Source organism: Cervus canadensis, chromosome 1, assembly GCF_019320065.1.
Source record: "Cervus canadensis isolate Bull #8, Minnesota chromosome 1, ASM1932006v1, whole genome shotgun sequence".
In the NCBI taxonomy this organism is placed as follows: Eukaryota; Metazoa; Chordata; class Mammalia; order Artiodactyla; family Cervidae; genus Cervus; species Cervus canadensis.
The window spans coordinates 100287467-100310690 of NC_057386.1; the positions used below are offsets into that span (position 1 = coordinate 100287467).

The following is a 23224-nucleotide window of genomic DNA, read 5'->3' on the forward strand; positions in this document are numbered from 1 at the left end:
TGAAAAGGCATTTAAAACTAGGATTAAATGCCAGAAATAAAGATAAAGAATATGTTTGGGAAAAATAATATCATTTCATATATATTTCACACGTAAGTATTACTCAGTATGCAGAGATTTCAAACTCATATTTAAATGGTTTGTAAATTTCGTAATAAGAGTTGATTTCAGTAAGAAATGTGATACTTAATTTAAGTACAATTTTGCAATAAAGATTTGTTATGGTGTTCTTGGGGATGTATCCCAGGTGGCACTAGTGGTAAAGAATCTGCCTGCCAATGCAGGAGACATAAGAGACTCAGGTTCGATCCCTGGGGTGTTAGATCCCCTGGAGGAGGGGGCATGGCAACCCACTGCAGTATTCTTGCCTGGAGAATCCCATGGACAGAGGAGCCTGGTGGGCTACAGTCCATAGGTCACAAAGAGTCAGACGCAACTGCAGCGACTTAGCATGCACACATGCATGGTGTTCTTGGGGGAAAAAAAGGAGGTGCTGGAGATGGGCTCAAATGAAGGATGGTTTGCATTCTGAACATCTCAAAGGGGCCAGTTTAGGGAAACAGGATCCAGCAAGGCATCAGAACGGAGGTGGAGCGAGTGTGGAACAAGATGACTCCATCAGGGCACTGCAGCCTGGCCCCCGCCACGTGCTCATGCCATCTACTCACTGTATGTGCATTGTACGTGCACCACACACCCACTGTATAAAGCACGTGCACGCATGTCTCGCAGGGTGTGCGGTGCAGGCGGGGGCAGGGTACAGAGCTGGACCAGATCCGCACGACGCAGACCCTGACTGTAAGCAGTTCATGGTTTAAATCACCCAACAATGTTCAGAGTGGCTTTGGGTGCATGAAAGGGAGCAACACCTTAGGGTGAAGCCGGGGCCAAAGACGCAGAGCATAGGTGAGAGCTGAGGCCTCAGAGACTGGCATTCTGACTCAGATAAACATCTTGTCTCCTCAACTGGTGACCCTGGTTTCTTTTTGAAATGCATTCACGTTTAGTGCTAAGATCTTGTTTTCTTCTCTCAATTTACACCTCTTCTAATTAAGCCAGGCCAATTCTTAACTCAAATAGCAAGTGGTCCTGACTCCAGAGGCTGCTGTTGCCATGGGAAAGGAACTCGACGTGGCAGGCTCTGAGGATGGTCAGTTTACAGAAGCCTCAAGCCACTTGGTAAGTAACACGGCGGGTTTTCCTATGACAAGTTCTTCCCCTGGGAATCCTTTCCTGGGAAGGGAAGACGTGAGGCCTGCTCTTCATAACCCTGCCAGACCCCTCACTGCTCTGCTGATGCTGCAGAAAATGCTGTCAGAGAAAATCTGGTGAGAAAGGAAATCACCAGAAGGGTTTTATACATATCTCTGTTTCCCACAAAGTCAAAATTCAGCTTGTTGCTGCTAAATTAAGCTGTTGCTCTTGTTCCTTAAGAAATTTCCTAATGTAGTCAGGCCCAACTACTGGATTGTGACTCATTTTACAGAAAAAAAATTTTTTAATGAGTCAAACACTAACTTGAAATATACATTTTAATTCTTTTCTACTTTTTCTTCTATGAAATATTCAAATACAGTGTATCTTAGGTCAGTATGCCCATATCATTTTCACACTTATCTATTTTCATCTTCTGTCATATACTATGTGCACATTTATATGTGCAGCTAAGCAGACGGCAGGAGGTGGTAACCATGGTACCATTTACTTTCTCTGCATCACTGATGCTAAAGAAAGTGAGAGATGGACCAGAGCAGCCCAGAACTCAGGTCAGGAGCCACGTAGGGACAGGCACTGCTCCCTAAATGTGGAGCCATTTTAATTTAAATAATTTAATTACATAAAGCCTTTTTAATTTAACATTTACTTTAAATAAAGTTATTGATGGTACTGAGGTATTAATAATAAAACATTGCTTAAATTTATCAATTCAAAGCAAGTGGGAAACCAAAACGCACGAAGTCAAATGTTAATCTTTTAAGTCTTTGTGGTAACCAATTCTCCAGAGACTGACTGTTTTGTTGAATTTGCTCTTAATTAAATGGACAACTAAAGTGCTTTCTTGGAGCATAAAAGATTTAACACCACTTAATGTAATATTGATTTTCTTTAGATAGTATCTAACCATAAAAATACTCTTGGGATTTCTTTAGTTACAGCTTCCCTTTCGGAGTTTTAATCTCTCAAAATTAAAGCTATTACCACTGCCTGTCTATTATGAAAAAAAGAATTCATGATTAAAAATTAAATTATTTCCAACTGAATACATTAGTATTGCCAAAAATGTGCTTTCTTCACAGACTCCAATTGTTTGCAGCAACCTCAAAAGTCACAGAAAAGACACTCAAAAGAGCCAAGAGAAAACCTTGTCTGTCTACACTTTATAATACCATCCATACAAAGCTAATTATTCATCCACATGGTTGTAGCAATATATTCTGAAGAACAAGAGTTCACATTGGAACTGGTATTCTTTAATTTCTAAATATACCCATGGAGGTGGGTATACAAAGAAAAGAGCTGAATGGCAACACATGTATTTCAGCACAAGTAGATTCCCAGGAAACAGTAAAGCCAACCTCAAATATGCTTTCACATCATTCTTCTTAGCTTATGACACTAGAAAACAGGAAGGGAATAAAGAGGAGTTTTGTTCATCTATTTTGCCTCAATATATTAAAAGACTGGTCTGAGGTTTTCATTCCATTTCTCTTAATGTTCTGATATCATTTTACCATTTTTTCTACATGCAAGATGAAAGAACTGTTTCTCAGGAATTCTGCTACTCTAAGTCTCCTAGCTTTGTCATTTACAGAGGAAAAACCAATGCTAGCATCCTAGGAAACAAGTTCTACATTTAGTACACACCACAGATTTAGGACACAAAAGAGATTTACTAGTCCTTTGACAAATACTCCAAAGATTCATATTTTTAAAGATTTTGGAATGTTTCAAAATAAACGCAAATTTTCTCTTTCTAATATGGCAAACAAGCTTTATATATATGTGTGTGTGTGTATATATATACACACATATATAAGTACAGAGGAAAAGTTTCTGAGAATTAAATACATCATTCCCCTGCTTCCAGGGTATCTAATTAAAAATTCCTAAATGATGCACATAAACAAGTGTAGTAAGGCCTTGCCTTAAAAGTTTTGAGAAAGAGATTTTTCAGTCTTCAGAAACCTTTAGGACTTCCCTGGTGGTCCAGGGGTTAAGAATCCACCTGCTAATGCAGGAGAGAGGGTTCAATTCCTGTTCCGGGAAGATTCCACTTGCAACTAAGCCCGTGAGCCACAGCTACTGAAGCCCACGAGCCCTGTAGAGGCTGTGCTGTGTGGCAAGAGAAGCCACTGCAATGAGAAGCCCACCACCGCAACAAAAAAGTAGCCCCTGCTTGCCACAACTAAAAAAGCCGTTGCAGTAACAGCCAGAGATAAAAATAAATAAGTAAACAATTTTTTTTAAAGAATCCTTATTCTAAGGAGGTCCCTTAGGGGTGATTAGGCTCAGCCTAGCGGTTAGGATTCCAGGCTTTAACTGCTGTGGCCCCAGGTTGAATCCCTGGACAGGAAACAGACCCACAAGCCAAGCAGCACAGCCCCTCCCAAAATTAATCAATTTTTAAAAATGAATCTTTATTCTAGTGGATGGAGAAAAGGGAGCCATCTGTGTTATTTGAGAGCATTACTGAAGTTTATACCAGGAAAAAGCATTAAACATCAATCATTGCAAATCTCTCTGCACTTAAGGAAAGGAATGTGGCACAGTATTTCCTTTCTTTTGATTCCTCACACTTCTGAAAAGCAAGACCAACAAGTATTTACTTGTGAGAGTCATGTAATTTGAAAATCATTCTTTAAGTTTTTAAGAAAGATGTCATGTCAGAATTTTAATGTGAAAAACTGAAACAAGCAGGACCTAGGTAAAGCAGAAACTCACCCCCACATAGTGGGAAACGCCAAGGTCAGGGTGTGAGTCGTATGAGGTCAGAACAAGTAAGAGTCAAAGTTTAATGATACTTTTGTCTTTTCTGCTTCAAGCAACTCCTTGAGAAGTAGCTTTCCAACTGAAAAGATACAGGGACTCTTTTCTAAAATAAATAATGTAAAGGTGGCACCAGTGGTAAAGAATTCACCTGCCAGTACCGGAGATATAAGAGTCGCAGGTTTGATCCCTGGGTCGGGAAGATCCCCTCGAGGAGGGCAAGGCAACCCACTCCAGTATTCATGCCGGGAAAATTCCATGGGGCATGGTGGGCTACAGTCCGTGGGTTCACAGAGTCTGACATGACTGAATCAATTTAGCATAAGGATTTATTTAAAAAGAAATTATACTTGAGTCACTAAAATTATTTAAATGGTATTTTTAAAATTACCTATTATTACCATCATCTCAAGAGAAATTGTAATTAAAGAAAAAACTGAAAATAGTCATAAAATTACCTGTGTAAACCATTTCACATTATACTGCTTTTAAATTCATGTTTTAAAAAAAAATTCGTTTATTTTCATTTGACTGGATTTTGCAAAACTGTGAAAATATATACATTATTCAAAGAAAAATTCTTAAAATTCTAAAATATTATCTTCCTTTAAAAATTCTAACTTATCAAATTTTAAAATTTCATGTGCCAACTAAGGAATGTCACTTGCCACCATGTTCTATAAGAATTTAGTCCCGGAGCCCTATAGCTGCTGACCTTCAATACACCAGGAAAGAAGTCAGGGTGAGGATGAAGAATGAGGGGAACTGCTAGAACAGGCCCTCAGATATTTTCAGGAGAAAATTTTCATGAACCTGGCTTCTTGCATCTTCCACACTTAGAGAAGCACTAAAAACATTAACTATGATACCTGCTCTTTGTGACCAGCAGCAGCTTTGTACGGAGATGTGTGCTTGACTGCACGCCCCTCTCTGCCAACACCCCACACACACTGACCTCCACCCTCATGTTTTTGGGATAGTTTCTCAGAGGCTCCTGAAATGCTGTCTCCCCAGCCATAGTCCTCAGTAAGACACCAATTAAACTCAACTTGTGGCTCTCACATTGTGCATTTTCTTCAAGTAGATACAGATTACAGAAATTGGCATTTGGATGTTGAGAAAAGTTCCTTTTGAAATTCAAAAGTTAAAAATAAAATGAATGGTGCATTTTTTTCTAAAAAATATTATAAATAATTTAGGGAAGTATTAGAATTTCACAGCTGTTCAGGAAAAAACCTCAGCTTTCCCAAAATAACACTTTGCACAAACATTTAAGAATTTTAGATGGGCCATCAATTCCAGATTGCTCCTGGCAGGCTGGCCAAATTACAGTGTTTTCTGTTAGAAGCCAAAACCTAGAGCCAACACAGATTTAAGGAAATCCCATTACAGGCTGAACACAGGCCCTGGCAGAAGACTCTGACATATATGAACTGGGAGAGTGAGTGAAACAGCCCCCCAAACCCACAGTAAAAGTGGAAGAAACTGAGGTTTCCAGCTAATGATTAGATAGTATTTGCTTGCTTTTCTACTGAGATTCCTATTTCTATTTAAGCAGGTTCATAATTTAAATCCTAACTGGCCTCTAAGATTATATATGACTCCTTTATTTTTCAGTAGTCAACCTGACAGCTTTCCACGCTCATCTAGGCTTCATTTTATATCTGTAAAATTACTAGGGAGGTAAAGAATATATTACATGATAATAACATAACACCACTGAAAGTGGATCAGTAGCCCTGATATGAACTGACTCATAGATTCCAGTCCCAGAGACCATATGCAATCTTATCTTTTCAAACCCAGATTAATCAAAGCTCAACTTCTCTCTAAATATGTGTACATATGTACATATACCTACTAACACAGACACAAAAAACAAAGGGGAAAATAGCACACAGAATACTGTTCCAATTATCTATGTATCAAAGCACCTCAGACTTATTAGCTTAACACAATGATATCATTCTCATGTTTTTGTGGGTTATCTGGACTGAGTGGGAAGGTTTCAGAGTGGGGTGACATGGAAGTTTGCCATGGAGTCACCATAATGCTCCACCAGGCTGATTCCCAGGATGGGTCACCCAGACACACGAGGGCTCAGTCAGCAGCGCCGCTGCTGTGGTTGAAGCATCTCATCTCATGGTGGGTACCTCCAGGGAACATCCCAAGAGCAAGTGCTTCAAGATACTCACGAAAATTTGAAGAGTTCTTATGAACTAGCCTAGGAAGTATTAAGAATGTTTCTTCTGCTACACTCTTCTGATCAAATAATCACTAAAGTCACCCCAGATCCAAGGGATGGGAGCTCTACCTTGTCATAGGGGACATGGGGGAGCTCTAACTTGTCATGGGGGAGAAGTACAATCATATTGCAGCAATTTTTGGAAAAGACAACCTGCAATAATGCAATAGGATATCAAAAGTCAAGGTGAACGTGATTAGGGTGGAATACCATCAGACTGGACATTTCTTACCAGCAGTTTTATTGAGCTTTCAAATCTGATATATTTTCTGCACTATTTTAATCAATACACTAGAACTTTCACATAGAAATTTACTACAGCAGCAACAAGAAACCACATTTTATTCCTAATTCAAGAATAAGAAAGTGGCAAAATAGAGAAAAAAATTCTTGTGAAATACAGTCTAACCTTTAAGACAAGAAATCCAGGAAAAAATCTATAAAATTCAAAAATCTAAATCAAAATGTCTTCTTACTTTTGTTTATCTTTTTATAATAAATCATATTTCTGGTTATTAAGTTAGAAAAAGGATAATAATTAATTGCAAGGATTATCTACTTTTATAAGCAGTCCACAAACTGATGGTCTCACAGACATTTAGGAAAAATCAATTCCAAATTGTGTAATGTCTAGAGAAGAGTAATTTTCTAAAAAGCTTCCTTTAAAAATGTTTCTTATATTTTTTTACTTTACCTACTTAGAATTTTTAGCTATTTTTTGTGAAAGTCTTGAGGTAGATTAAAAATAGACATGATGTAAAAATTCTTAAATTGACTTTGAAAACACAGGGAGATTGGGTAAACAGAACCAGGAATTTTATATTGGCAGCAAAACCTTTCAAAGGAGAATTGTCCATTATTTAAGCTGTTTAAATTGTCAAATTGTTTAAATACACCAATCAAAGGAAATGACAAAAGCTAAGTGAGAAACAAATATTTTTCTGGAACTGAACTACAGATACTATCTACACAGCATATCCTTGATTATAAAATTTTTATAAAGGAATGGCATTATTAACCAGATAAAATAACCTATTAGTGGCCAAATAAAAAAAATATATATATATATAACTCAGAATTAACTAATTCTATCATTCAAAGACTATTGATCGCCTGCTATATACTGTGCCTGGTACTCAGAAAACACAAAAATTATTTCGAGAAAAGCAAAAGATATGTATTTTAATACAGTAATTCTTAATAATGTATCCAACTGAGAGGCTGGGACAACCCCAAGGAAGTACCCCTCAGAAGGATGCAAGTGAACAGAGGTGCCTGGCCCAAGGCATGGCCAGTGGCTTCCCATGTTGGAATTTCAGTAGCTATTTTATTGCTACCTGAGAGCTTCAGATGGAAATGTCAGGGTAAACATTTTGAAAATTTCAATAGATATAAGTAATGTTAGTTGCATATTTATTAATAAACAGTAATTTGCCATGTCCATATGAAAAGGAAATTGGTCTAGAGCATGTCTACTCTTCTATATTTCAATCTATAATGAATCTCTTAGTAAAGTTATATAGTCTCACTCAAAATGAATTTTTTTTTACCCTTAATAGAATTAATCTTGAGCTTTTGGGGTATATGCTTCCTATTTTTGTATAAACAGCAACTATTCATTTTTAAAATATGTTTTTTCATTCCCAGATAGTATCTGTGATGATACTATCATTAAGGGACTACACACAACCCCCAGCCTCATGGGATTTACATTGCAGTCCCAAACAGGAAATGATCTACAGTGAGAACTCCTGTGGGTAGGGAGATACACACACTATGAAAACGTGAGAAATGTCAATTCCCTGACTCCAACAGGGTAGAGGCTTAACAGAGGAGTGGAACCTTCCCGGAAGAAGTAATCTGACCAGCAGAAGGAAGAAGGTCAATCCAGGTGAAAAGGAGAAGGAAGACTGTCCAGACAAATGGAAGAGCAGGTGCAAAAGCTCAGAAGATGGAGAAAGCTAGTTAGAAAAAAATATAGTCTGAAAGAAATTCTGTTTGACTGAGCTGCAGGAGAGAAAGAGAGGTAGATGGGGGTGTAAGTAGTTTCAATTATTTTAATTGCTTTTTACATTTCCAAGGAGCAACTGGGAATCACTGAAGGGTTTAAGCAAGTAAATGATGGAATGAGATATATTTGCTTTTAAGAAAAATCACTAGTTACAGAATGGCGAGGAGATGGAGTCATGCAGAGAGATGAGGAAACCTATGCATTCTGTAGAGAATAGTGGAATGTTCCACGTAAGGCTAGGGGAAATGAAGACAAGTGGTAGGATTCTGAAAAATTCAGTGTTTAGGAAACAGACTCTAAGGACTCAATGATTAGTTAAAGTCAAGTGTTGAAAGACTCAAAAAACTGTTTTAAATATCTTTAAAATAAGGCCCAGTTTATCCTACTCTTTTACAAAGGATTGATGTCTACCATAAAGAATGTTTTATTATTTTATGTAATGAAAAGTGTCAATTTTTATATGTGAACTAGAATCTTAAAAAACTTTATGAAAATCAGTTGCTTTATCTCATAGGCACTTTTTTTAAAAAGTCCATTTAATTTATTTGAAATTAGCCTACTCATACCATAAATACCTACTTTTCAGGAAAGCAATATGCTAATACAACCAGTTTGCCATCAAGATATTCAATTTCAAAACCAGGAAGAAATTCAAATATAAACAATATTGATGAAAACTTTATAGTATTCTAACTTTACAGTTTCCTTAGTGTTCATACTTGCACCAAAAAAATAATAATAGTAATAAAATAAAATTGTGTGCAATTTTAAAACTGCCTATTGACTTTGATGAAAATGGACTCAGAACTATTTAAAACAATGTTGTCCAGTGAAAATAAAAGACTTAGGAGCCATTAAAGCAAGTCACAAACATCAGTCATATATGTTAAGTTTTCTAGTAGCCACATTTAAAAAAGGGAAAAGAACCAGGTGAAATTGATGTTTATGATACATTTTTATATAACTCAGTATTCCCAAGACGTTATCATTTTACCATGTAATCAATATGAAACAGGCCCGAGTTATCTGCATTCTCTTTGAAGCCCACTGTGCATTTTGCCCTAGTCACATAGAGGCGAGTCTGCAGTCAGGACAGTTCTAGAACCAGGAGAAACCACCAGGAGTCTCCAGTCCTCAACTGAGCCACTGGACACTTAGCAGACAGTCACAATGAGTAAAGGTAAAAGTAAACTATTTGCATGATTGTTTTGTCAACACAGATGTGACCATTGAGAGAGAAAGATAAAATTAAGAGAAAGAAATTGCAACTGGAACTTAGTTGAGAAAGCGACCAGGAGTCAACAGAAATATTAAAAATGGGAATGCATTCTAACCCCCCAAATCTCAAAATATTTTTAAATCTCAAACTTTAATCCGTGTAAAATAATTCATTTAAATACAGCCTGTTAAAGGTTAATTTAAGTATCTCCTGGCAGTGACTTCCTTTGGAAGTGGCAGTTTTTTTGGACACCAGTAGTTTGGTAAATCCATGGCAGAGACTGGAAACCGGTTTCCATCTTGATTTAATGCTGTTTTAAGTTTATAAGAAAAATGTCACTATGTAAACAACAGACATTTTGATTAAACACTCAAGTTCTTATTTTGGCTGTTAAATCAATAACGCAGCTGGACTGAAAGTCGTTTACATTCCCTCCAAGCTGGGCTCCAGTTCAGCTGGTCTTGCACTGACATCATTTTCCAGCAAGATCTGGCTGCTCTCAGCGGCCAGTTTAGAAATATTCTTTACAAACAACCACATAATGTTCAATGTTAGCACATTTTAAGAGGAGAGTCTCAAAAATGCCTGTGCTTAAAATAGGACAGTTGATCCCAAAATAGTCTCCCACCTGATGGTGTCATTCACTAGTAAAAAGAAAAAAATTAAGTAGTTTTAACAAGAAAACAAAAGCCTTTGGTGACATTATTTATCTTGACTTCACCTGAGACTGACTCTGGAAGAGTTCCTATTTTCCTCTCCAGAGTAGATTAACTAATATGTAACTGAGAGCAATGATTCTTAAACCTGTTTTGGTGACAAGCTCTTTCCCTGAAACAATGAGCTTCAGGTAGAACTTTACAGATACTGATGAATTATTTAATTACTTAAAGTCAGAATGACTTAGAAAACAAGCCCAGGTTATATACCTAAAAGCAGAGCTACTAGCACAAAGACTTATTTTTTAAAAGGCAGTTGAATGGATCACAACACGTTGAGACTTTCAGAGACCACTAGCTTAGAACTTGAATGTTTAGTGTCAGAACCAAAAATTAAAGTAAAAATATGAAGGAAAAATGCTAAAATGTACTCAAGACCATCTAATACTTATTATTTTATGTGAATTAGGGAAAATGTCCCTATGATTTCATTTCAGCAGCTAGACACTCATCCAGCCAACTGAACAAAGGGATTCTAGAGCCCACGTGAGAGAAGAAAAAATCAGAACTTTTGGACCAGGACCTCAAACTGCTCACCTGCAGAAATTCTCTGACGTTAGATCCCAGGACCCGCAGGATTGTATCATAACCAGATTCTTGACAGAAGACGAAGAACATCTTCCCAAACATTTGGAGGATTTCTCCAGCATTGAGATCTAGTTTATAGATTTGAGAGGCAACAATAGAAACAAAACATATTAGAGGAAGAAAATCATTAGAGGCAGGAATAAAGATAAGTGCATGACAAAAATGTTAAATATCCTCAATTTCTTTGCACAGTGAACAGATCACAGGAAAAATATCTGGCCAGGAAAATACAATGAAATCTGAGAAGACAGCATATTGACACGTTAACAGTCTAAATCTGTACTTAAAAGCAAAGCAACCAGTTTCTCAGGTTCTGTGACAAAACTTTGAGCTTTTTCAAACTTATATGTAAGGTATAACTTACTTTTTCTGAAAAATAAGAGAAAGATCTTTAAAATCATCAAGAATGCACATGAAGATGAAAAGTGAAAGTGTTAGTTGCTCAGCTGTATCTTTTTGTGACCCCATGGACTATAGCCTGCCAGGCTCCTCTGTCCATGGACTTCTCCAGGCAAGAACATTGGAGTGTGAAGCCATTCTCTTCTCCAGCATATCTTCCCAACCTAGGGATTGAACCCAAGCCTTCCACATTGGCAGGCAGATTCTTTACCGTCTGAGCCACCAGGCAGATATTTGGGTGCAAAATCATTTTTCTTTATAAAAACATGCATATTTAATAACCAGGTTACAAATAATATATAGCCTAAGATCCTGCCTTTTTCTTAATATTGAATTACTGTTATTTCCTAAAATTAAAATTTTTCTTAATATCAATTTTAATCAGTCTTGTTTAACACAGATATGCAACAATTCATTTCACCAATGCCCACTTGCTCAAAATGCAGGTTTTTACAACTTTTGATAATATAAGTAACTCTGAAATGAAAATACACATACATCTTAATGCAAATAAATCTAATTATTTCTTTATGAAAATTTTCTAAATATATCTAAAATTTGAACATTTTTAAACAGACTTTGACTGATGATGCAAAATTATTCTGCAAAACAGTTTATTTTCCCATCAGATTTTAAATGTGTATGATTTCCCCTTTAACTCTACCCTTGACTACACTAGATTTTTAATTTGCCAATTGTCAAATTTATATAAAAATTATTTCATATTTGTGTCAATTTTGATTACTAGTGATGCTGGATATTTTTCTTATGATTATTATTAATAATTTACCATACTTTTATGGTAATTCTTGTATTTTACAAGAGGTAGCATTTTCTCTTCTAGCTATATTTGACAAAGCTAAAAAGCATCCATCTAGTCTATGCAAACTGTAGCCTCACTATAAATTAAGTACTACAATGATAAGAGATACTACTTTGAGAACAACTTTTTTCCAGTGAAGCTTTTTTTTTTTACTTTGCCTTCTTTGCATGAGTTTTGTCTCATGTAGCTCTCAGTTTCTTGTTTCTTTTACCATTACCTAACAAAACTTGTGTTTACAAAAGGGATTTGGAGATAAGATTTTCTACATATTATGTTTTTGTAATTATTGTGATCTTGACATGGCAACATTAAGTTATTATTACATCATTAACTTATTACATTAAGTATCAATAATTTTTTGCTTCCTCAACACATGGCTTTTTGTGGGGAGGGGCAGAGAGCTCCTCTATTCTCTAAAGAGTCTGTAAAAAGAATAACATGATTTAGTGTAACCTGAGCCTAATACTATATGTGACTGTCCTCCCATCAGGGTTGTGCAATGCACAACCTGTGCAACTATACAATGTGACCTTGGACCATGCATGCCCTTGGACATCGATGTGCAGCTTAGCCAAAGAAAGAAAGTCACGTTCAACTTACTGAGGACCTTGCTTGCAGCAGCAACCAAATCATATGTTTTAGAATCATCATAAATTATTCGGACAAGAAACTGTCCTTCTTCATCTAATTGTGCCTCTTTTCTAGAAAACAAAAACAAGGCAGACAGGGTGAAAAGTTGAAAGGAAAGAACAGATGTGACACCTACAAGGATCATATAAAAATGACTTTTTATTTGAAAGAGAATTGGCAAATTTGTTCAAATCAATGACACACACCTATCAAAAAATCTTATTTCACATCTCCCTCCCCAAATTAAAAATGATATATTTGAGTAATTTTAACAAGAATAACATTTGTATAGTACTCTAATGCCCAAAACTATACCTGATAATGAATATAATCAAGAAATAGTTTTCAATTAAGTAAACAGTCAGCAAACATGTGTTGAGTCCCTAGGTGTCCCAGGCACAGTTAGAGGCCCTAGAGATTCACCCTTTAGTGGGATAAAGTAGGCAGTTCATGGGACAAATGTATTCTAGAACAGGGGACAGAAGAAGCATAAAGCTAAGATATATATTAGATAAAGAGGTCCAGTTCAGTTCAGTCGCTCAGTTGTGTCCGACTCTTTGAGATCCTGAACTGTAGATGGACAGATACACAGATGATAAATGGATAGATGATAGACAGACAGATAGATGATAGATAATGGTAATTAGTTTGGAGAAAAGTAAAGCTGAGCAAGGTGGTGGGGGGCAGGGGGAGCTCAAGCACAAAACCAGAAGCATCATGGAGAAGCTGGCAGTGGAGACAGGTGTGAAGCATCTCTGCAGGGAGCCCTGAGAGGCCGGGAAACTCCCAGGTGCAAAGCGCTGGCAGGGTGTGGGGGGAACCATGGAGGCCTCAATGAGGGGATGGACCCTCCAGCTGCACTGGGCATGGACTGAAGGCGTATAAAATGGAGCAAGGTCAGAACAAGGTCAGAGCAAGGTAGGACAGAGCAATGTTAGAGCAATGTCATAACAAGGTCAGAGAAGGACAGGGCAAGATCACATCAGAGATGGAGCAAGGTCATAGCAAGGTCAGTGCAAGACATAGTAAGGTCAAAACAAGGTCATAGCAATGTAATAGCAAAGACAGAGCAAGGTCAGAGAAAGGACAGAGCAAGAACAGAGCAGCGACAGAGACCAGCTAGGAGGCCACTGGGACATTCAGGTGAGAAAGACTGATGACGGGACTCAGAGTGAAAGCAGTGGAGGGAGCAAGTGGCCCCGACCCCAGTGAATCTGAAGACAGGTTCCACACGTTCCTGATGAACTGGACACAGGACGAAAGGGAAGGACACCAGAGGACACAGGTTTTGGCCGGAGCAGCTGAAGGTTGCAGTCACCAGGAGCTGAACTGGGACACACATTGGGATGCAGACCAAGAGATAAGATCCAGAGCTTCATATTAAACATGTGAGTCTGAGGTGCCCAGTGGAGAGACAGTATCTTCCATTACATCCATCACATAATAAATGCAGCAGCTCAAAATGCACATGGGGTTAGTGAAAGGAAATCAGAATTATCATTTGAATAGTGGTCATGATTATATATTTATTTTGATAGGATTGGGATTATTTTTCTCAAGTGAAGTGTTAGTCACTCAGTCATGTTTGATCCTTTGCAATCCCATAGACTGTAGCCCACCAGGCTCCTCTGTCCATGGGATTCTCCAGGCAAGGATAGGGGAGTGGATTCCCATTTCCTACTCCATGGGATCTTCCTGACCCAGGGATCAAACCCAGGTCTTCAGCATTGCAGGAGGATTCTTTACCATCTAAGTCACCAGGGAAGCCCATTTTTCTCAAACCAGCATCTAAAGAGGAGGAAAAATCCATTGTTCAGTGTCCTGAGGGGTCAGACACCTTGTCTGGGTGAGACGCACAAACACAGACGGAGCATGCATCTGCACCTCTGATTCCCAACCCAGCTGTCTCAGCCCCTGAAGCTCCAGAAGGAAACTGGGTGAACTGTCACCTCAGAGGCTGGGATGGCTCCTCCATGGCACCCCGCAGCCTCACTGCCTTCTCCTCCTCCAAGCAGGGCTGTCACAACAGCGGTCTGTGGCCATGACACGGTGTGTGCCCCAAACAGTAGGATAGCTGATGTTCAGGTAGGATGGAGATTCCCCCAGACACTGTGTGTTCTGCAGAGTGGACCCTGTATACACCTGCAGTTCCACATAACAGTACATGTAGGGGGAAATGCATGATTTTGGTGGGCACAGAGAGGTGAATTTCAGAGCCCAGGATTCACCTGTCGAATGAACTTGGACAAATCACAGAAAGCCCGTGAGCATCTCTCTCCAGGGAGGAATGGAGTAGGAGTTTGGGATTAGCAGATGCAAACTATGTTATACAGAATGGATAAACAAGGTCCTATGGTACAGCACAGGCAACTGTACTCAATAAGCCAGAAAGATAAAGAACATTACAGCATACTAACACATATATATGGAATTTAGAAAGATGGTAATGATAACCCTATATGCAAAACAGAAAAAGAGACACAGATGTACATAACAGACTTTTGGACTCTGTGGGAGAAAGTGAGGGTGGGATGTTTCGAGAGAACAGCATCAAAACATGTATATTATCTATAGTGAAACAGATCACCAGCCCAGGTTGGATGCATGAGACAAGTGCTCCGGGCCTGGTGCACTGGGAGACCCAGAGGGATGGGTGGAGAGGGAGGTGGGAGTGGGGGATCGGATGGGGAATACATGTAACTCCATGGCTGATTCATGTCAGTGTATGACAAAACCCACTTCAATATTGTAAAGTAATTAGCCTCCAACTAAGCCCAGGTGGGATGCATGAGACAAGTGCTCCGGCCTGGTGCACTGGGAAGACCCAGAGGAATCGGGTGGAGAGGGAGATGGGAGGGGGGATCGGGATGGGGAATAAGTGTAAATCTATGGCTGATTCATATCAATGTATGACAAAACCCACTGAAATGTTGTGAAGTAATTAGCCTCCAACTAATAAAAAAATTAAAAAAAAAAAAATAAATAAATAAATGAAAAAAAAATAGCTTGTGACAAACCAGAATGGAAATTATATATATATAACTGAATCACTCTGCTGTGTAGAAGAAATTAACACAACATTGTAACTCAACTATGCTGCTAAGTCACTTCAGTCATGTCTGACTCTGTGCGACCCCATAGACGGCAGCCCACCAGGCTCCCCCGTCCCTGGGATTCTCCAGGCAAGAACACTGGAGTGGGTTGCCATTTCCTTCTCCAATGCATGGAAGTGAAAAGTGAAAGTGAAGTCGCTCAGTCGTGTCCGACTCATAGCGACCCCATGGACTGCAGCCCACCAGGCCCCTCTGTCCATGTGATTTTCCAGGCAAGAGTACTGGAGTGGGGTGCCATTGCCTTCTCCGAACTCAACTATACTTCAATATAATAAATTTTTTAAAATCCCTCTCTTCTAAAATGGAAGCAATAATATAACCCTCCTTCCACAGCTGTAGAGAGAATACAAAAGTATGTTCTAAGCTCCTGAAGCATTATTTGTCTACATTGCCAATACCGAAAAAGGAAATGGCAACCCACTCCAGTGTTCTTGCCTGGGGAATCCCATGGACAAAGGAGCCTGGCGGGCTACAGTCTATGGGGTCACAGAGTTGAACACAACTGAGGAACTATCACTCACTCACTCACTGCAAATATTATATTCAAGTTGTTTATGCTTGAAAATAACTGTATATAACACATACCAGATCATACAGTTCTTAAACCTCCTTTTTGACTTACTATTTGATGGACATCCTTTCATGTCAATAAATATATTTCTATACCTTGACTACATAAAATTGCATTGGTTAGGCATGCTGAAGTTTTAGTTGATATTAAATACCTTTTTTTCACAAGTCCAAACAAAATCTTGCAATCAGTATCTTTGTAGCTAATACTTCTATTTCTCTGTAAAAATTCTAGGTTTAGAATTAAATTCTAATTTATTCTAGAATAAATCCCTAGGAATGGAATTGCTGATTTGCAGGATATATAGAGTCTAATTTTTCTCATTTTACAACTAACATTTTATTATGAAACAGCATTGGTCAACACACTGGAATTCTGAAGACTCTGATTTAGGGTATTCTAATAAAATACAAAAATTTTTAAATTAAATATATAATAAAGAACAAATTTACTCATGCTCTCACTATGCCCTATTTTTTTTTTTCTTCCAACTGGAATAAATCAAACAACATAAATTTTTGTAATGCACTTAGATTTTCAGAAAGTCATCAATTCATAACTCTTAAACAGAATACAAAATTCTTCTGCATAAAGCAGAGAAACGGCCATTTCCTTAGAAATCCCCTAACCAAGAGTCAATGCATCCCTCTTCTTTCTTCTTTCTCTTGCTTTAATAAAATAAGCGCCCTTATCTTTTGAGCTTTACTTCCTGGAATAATCAGCCCAACATGCTCCCTGGAGGGAGCCTAAAGTATAAAGAGTAGTACATGAAAGGAAATAATCACCTTCTCAAAAATTTCACAATGAATTCCAATAAATTATTCAATAAGCTTAGTATTCCTTATTTGCTTTCATCTCAGAAAGCACCCTTTAATTATTCTTTTTTTCCCCTGGGGGAGAAGTCTTGCCACAAATAACTGAATACCTGTTATGCTCCAAGCACTCTTCTGAGCATGTTTAACATATCAATGAATGAAACATAAAGATCCCTGCCCTCCTAAAGTTTACACTTTAGCTGGTGGAAACAAACAATAAGCATACATTATTATGGTCATATATTATTATAATCTGTATAAATTATTATGTTTTCATAATATATATGCAAATTTTATAATTTATTATGAGATCAGGCTGAAGGGACAAGTGGGGATGTAGGAGGAGGGGCGGGATGCAAGGGTATGCAGTGACTATGTGAGGCATCCTGAAGTTATGTCCAAGCAGAGGCTCCAGGAGGCCACATACGTCTAGGACCTAATCTCTCTAGACCCAACTCAATTCTTTCTGTAGCCCATTCTTCAAATTTTTTCCTTTTAGGAGTAAAAGCTAATTGAGGATATTACAAACATTTCATTGATACTTGGTTTCCTCCATTAAACTGAGCAGAATTTACAGTGCAAAAGAAGTAAATATCCAAAAAATTACTCTCCAGCAACCTGGCCACTGGAGCCAGCAGACATTTTGAGAGAATGTCTCAATTCTCAGCACTGCTTTTCTTCTAACTTAAATGTAAATTTAGGCTTGTTCAGACTCTATTCTGCCAAACATTTTGGCCTCCAGAGAGCACAGATGTGATAACAACAATCCCTCAGATATACCTGATTTCTGAGGGAAGAAAATCTGTTTTCATCAGCTAACCAGAATCACAGAGGGTGACCAACAAATGTAGGAAAAGTTGGGATGTGAGCTACTATTCAGATCACATTAACAACGTCCATAATCCAGGTAATATCACCTTATAATTCTCTGTCCTTCACTTTCTCATCTTACAACTGCCAAGTGTTTTTCTCATTAAAAGCAAAGGATCAGTCAAATATACAGGTACATCATTTCTAACAATATTTGATTTATTTTTTACACGTAGAGTTCCTTTTGTGCTTAAGTTACCCAAATTCAGCCATATACCTTGACCAAATTTTCTAGACTCATTCATTATTCAGAATATATTTTTGAGCACCAATTTTGTTTAATATGTTGATACATTTTAAAGCATACAGTTTTTACAAGTGAGGAAAACACAGGCTTCTCTGAGAAATATGATAGGAAATTTTCCTGAAAATGAAAGACTTTTTTTCCTCCAGTGATTTTTAGGTGACAAAAAAATACCATATCAAGCCATAGGCAAATTGGATTAAAATGTATTCAATACTGTTCATCTATCAAATAGCAACCAATGAAACTGCTATCATCAAACGATCTGGGTTTGTGTGATTACATTCTGCTGTTTCCCATTATAATTATAAAAATCCCTTGGATAAACCCAAACAAATATGTTTCCACAATTTCCAGTGTGACTGACAGCAGGGTGTGTTATCTTTACCTGTATACTTAACAGTTGTTTGGGGGTTAAGCATTAGCTCTTTCTGGTTGATGCATTATTCTATGAAAGAAATCTGCAGACAGTGATAAATATTTAGAGAGAGTTTTAAGTTGGCCTAAGTGAGTCCGGATGAGGTAAAAGGGCATTTTCTTTAACCAAGTAAACCCAGATAGAAAGATGCTGACCAGGTTTCATCTGCATCCCAGGTCACAGCCTTCCATTGCACAGCAGCGGGAAGAAGGACCAAGCTCACCCCATGTCCCCAGAGGATGCGCAAGCTCACCCCTCACAGACAGAAACGAGCAACAGATGCACAACCAATCTAGGGAGAGGGCTCTTCACACACTCAATGCCCCAAACATCTAGCTGGCAAGAGTCAGAAGGTGGGGAAGAAGGAGGCGGGAGCAGCAGGAGGACAAGGAAACAGCGAGTGGAAGGAGGGGGGAGGGTCCACTCAGCATCCAAACCGTTCAACCAAAGCTGTACGCGATCTGTCATTAGCTGACAGAATGCATGACTTCAGGCAGCTGAAACAAAGCAAGCTCCATCTCTCCAAAGAGCTTTAAAAATAAAGTCCTGACTTGCACCTGGAGACAAAACAGGAAACAATTCTATTCTATACATTTGTGGCCATAAAAAGTATTTGAAAATTGAGCCTGTACCCATGAAAAATTTTCCCAGTAGCAACTGATTTCCTACTTACTTTTAGAGATGGCTATTTGCTGGAATTTAAATTGATCATTTACTTACACAAATTACCTTTTCCCACAAGGGCATGTTTATTATGGTAGGATTTTTTTGGTTTTGTGGTTTTGGTTTTGGTTTTGAATCACTAATGCCTAAACACAGGTGCCTAGATTACAGCATGCACTCAGTGAATGTGTGCATGTTTTAAAAGAAATGAGTTAATTAAATATCCTCCACACGTTCCAAAACTTCCTACCAAAAATCAAACAATCAAACATTACTGGCAGAAGTCCAGTTTATTCTCAAACTGAGGAATGTCTTTACTATTTATCTTTTTTAAGTAGGTATACAAGCTGTGAGAAATATCCAGGCAGCATTTCTCATAACTCATACCTAAGGGATTTTCCTTGCCTAAGAGATGTGAATGGATAGAAAGTGAATTCATATTCGGACGCTGAGTTCCTGCTATTATAAACCTTTCAGGTAAATTGAGTATACTACAGAAACTGCTGGCAAGTAGGCAAAGAAGCTTCCTAGGGAGGTGTGAGAACAGGAATTCTAATACAGGAGAGGCTAAACACAGGCGTCTTGAATACAGGAGTCTCAAAGTCTGGTCTCAGGCAGAAAACTCAGCTCATATCAATCAACCCAACTCATGACAGCTCCCAGGGCCGCTGATCCTGTAAACACTGTTACCCCACCACAGGCTGTATTTAAAGACAGTATGCAGAGTCTTGACAATAAATCCCAGAATGGTCTGTCTAATTTACTGAGAGGTAAGGACATTCTCAAGGCTGGGTTGTGTCCAATCATTAAAATTAAAACCCTCCCACCATGAAGCACAGATAATAACTACTTATGACATTTACAAATTAAAAATCTACATTGCTTTTTGGGGAACAGTTGTGAAGCATTAACAGCCCCTTGATTTTCAATAGCACGATCTGAAGATTCCCAGAAAGTCTGAGTCCCTGAAGAAGACACTAATTTGGGGGGGATCTGGAGGAGAGAGGCCTTCTGCTCTGACTGCTCACCAGATGCTGAAGGTCAGTCCTCCAAGGCCAGGTCTTCATTCACCCAAGTCCTGTAAGTGGTGACAGTCATCCTTTCCCAGGTAACATGGGTTTAACGAAAGACCCACTCTGGATACATAACGGTATTTTTTCTGACTGTGTCCAGTGGTGGCACAAGAGAATCTCCTAAGTAAATTGTCCCAGTTCTGAAAACACAATCTCAAACATTCCAAACCTGTTCAGCAGCTTCATAAGAACAAATGACTCCCTCAGCCCTGTGCCTCCTTCATCCTGACCTCTCCTCACAACACCACAGCTCAGAGTGTTTCCAAAACCGCACAAAAGTCAATTGCTCAAAAGTCCTGAGTCTCTGATTTTCTTTGTCGATGTAGATGTTCTATTTCTAAGTAAGCGCTAAATCACTTCAATCGTGTCCGACTCCTCGTGACCCTATGGACTGTAGCCCGCCAGGCTCCTCTGTCCATGAGGATTCTCCAGGTAAGAATACTAAAGTGGGTTGCCATGCCCTCCTCCAGATCTTCCCAACCCAGGGATCAAACTCAAGTCTCTTCTGTCTCCTGCACAGGTGGGTTCTTTACCACTAGTGCCACCTGGGAAGCCCTATCTCTGAGTAAAACACCTTTAAAAATATAACAGCCACACGCACCTGGACAAGCATGTGAAAAGTACAGAAAAACAAAGACGGTAGTAGTAACACACACGTATGCTGCCCAGCCTCATGCTTTATAAATTGTCTTTGGAAAAGAGAAGGTTGTAGAGTCCTTCGTGTTTACAGGAAAGCACATAATACTATCACTACAAGCCCACCTGTGCCCCAAACTCTGCTCTGATGATTAAGACATGGGTGGCTTGAGGTAGGAGTTAGTCATGAAGCCTCAGTTCCCTTATTTCTAAAATAAGAATAAAGAACAAATCTGTCCTCTAGGGTGGGCGGGAGGATTATGTGAGTTAACAAGTACAAAGCCTAAAAAGGACCACGACTGCGGAACACATGGTGTGTCCTACGTACATGAGTTGTTACAGTCAATACTGTAGGTCATGGGGAACATCCTCATCTGGTTTCAAATTTTACTTTCGGCATCATAAACATCTACCTACAGTCTGAAAGTGAAAGTGAAAGTAGCTCAGTCTGTCTGACTCTCTGCGACCCCATGGACTATATAGTCCTATATTCTGGACTATATAGGCCAGAATACTGGAGTGGGTAACCTTTCCCTTCTCCAGGGGATCTTCCCAACCCAGGGATCGAACCCAGGTCTCCTGCACTGCAGGATGATTCTTTACCAGCTGAGGCACCAGGGAAGCCCACCTACAGTCTAGACATGGCCTTCAAACAGCACCGCACAGGCCTGCCTTTGAGACATTTGCTAAAGGAGTCAGTCTTGTCCTGAATCCAACCCAGTGTCTTGGGGGTTTATGCAACTGGTAATCCAAAAGCAGTGTTCTTAATCCTTTTATTATATCCATGTGTGAACTCTGACCCTTCCAAACAGAGATGTTATAATTTACTGCTATATCTTCTGTCATTGCTTATATAAGAAATGCCCATTTCAACAGAGCTTATATTTTATTAAAAAGAAGCTGAAGATGTCACCATTCTGACATAATAAATCCTTGTTACAGGAAAGAAATATGTGTGACACATACAGACGGGCTCTTATTCTCTGAAAATCAGAAAGATAATTCATGCACATATATTATACACACACACACACATAGAGGCCTTCTGCTAGCTATCAATGCCACAGTTTAGCGAGACAAGACAGAGAGCAATCAAATGACAGTACAAATAAGTACTTATAAACGTGTGCATGTACTATGAAGGAAAAGTATACTTTTGGAGGTGAAAGAAGCCATACCTTAAGTAAGATTTGTAGAGGTGGCGCTAGTGGTAAAGAATCTGCCTGCAATGTGGGAGACCCAGGTTCAACCCCTGGGTTGGGAAGATCCCCTGAAGTAGGAAATGGCAACCGATTCCAGTATTCTTGCCTGGAAAATCCCATGGACAGAGAAGCCTGGCGGGCTACAGTCCATGGGGTTGCAAAAGAGTCAGACACGACTGAGCACACACACAGACATATAGAACAGACACGGGAACACGGGTTGGGGGTGATGGACGACTTGAAACAGTAGGATTAACATATCTACACCAATATATGTAAACCACGGCCAGTGGGAAGCTGCTGCCCACACAGGGAGCCCAGCCTGGCACTGTGACGAGATGGCAGGGGTCCGGGAGGGAAGGAGGCCCAAGAGGGAGGGGATGTATGTATACACATGGCTGACTCACTTCGTTGTATGGAAGACACAATACTGTAAAGCAACTATACCTCGATTTTAAAAATAAAAATGCAAAAAATAAAAAAGTAAGATTTTTTCTCACTTTCTTAAGGCTGGGAAATATTTTCATGGGGAGGCAGGAGTGGGGAGCATGGAGTGAGACCCTTCTGAGCACAGGTGTCACCCTCCCTGGATGGCAAAGGTCAGCCTGGTTGAGGAACTTGAAAACTGGCTTGAAAACCTGCCCACGAGGCTAGGGTGCTGAGAGCAAGTGGGGTTTGAGGGCTGAACGTTCCCATGTTTGGCTGATCTGAAGTCTGACCACCAAGAATCTCAACAGAGGAACACGGTAGTGTTTCATGATTCAACAATAAGTGGCAACAGATCAGAATCCCCAGCACAGCCAAAGGCACGGTAACAAAAAGGAATAATAAACATGTCAGAATGTTTCCCTTTCCAGGTTATAAAGGACAACATAAGGGATCCTTGTGGTGATGGAAATGTCCTGTATCTTGACTGTGGTTGTGGATATGTGAACCTGTGCATGTGATAAAATCAAATAGATACACAGAAAGGATTTTAAGTAAAACTGAAAAATATGAAT

At 39.0% G+C, this 23224-nt stretch overlaps 1 protein-coding gene across 3 annotated transcripts in view; it reads right to left on the bottom strand.

The window, feature by feature from the left end:
* Positions 1 to 23224, bottom strand: part of GUCY1B1 (guanylate cyclase 1 soluble subunit beta 1) — a 52397-nt gene that overhangs the window by 20700 nt on the left and 8473 nt on the right. For all 3 annotated transcript variants that reach the window (XM_043487738.1, XM_043487748.1, XM_043487753.1), the window contains 2 exons: positions 12589 to 12689; positions 10716 to 10834 (listed from right to left, as the gene is read on the bottom strand). In XM_043487738.1, the coding sequence (XP_043343673.1) occupies positions 10716 to 10834; positions 12589 to 12689 (220 nt within the window). The remainder of the gene's footprint in view (positions 1 to 10715; positions 10835 to 12588; positions 12690 to 23224) is intronic.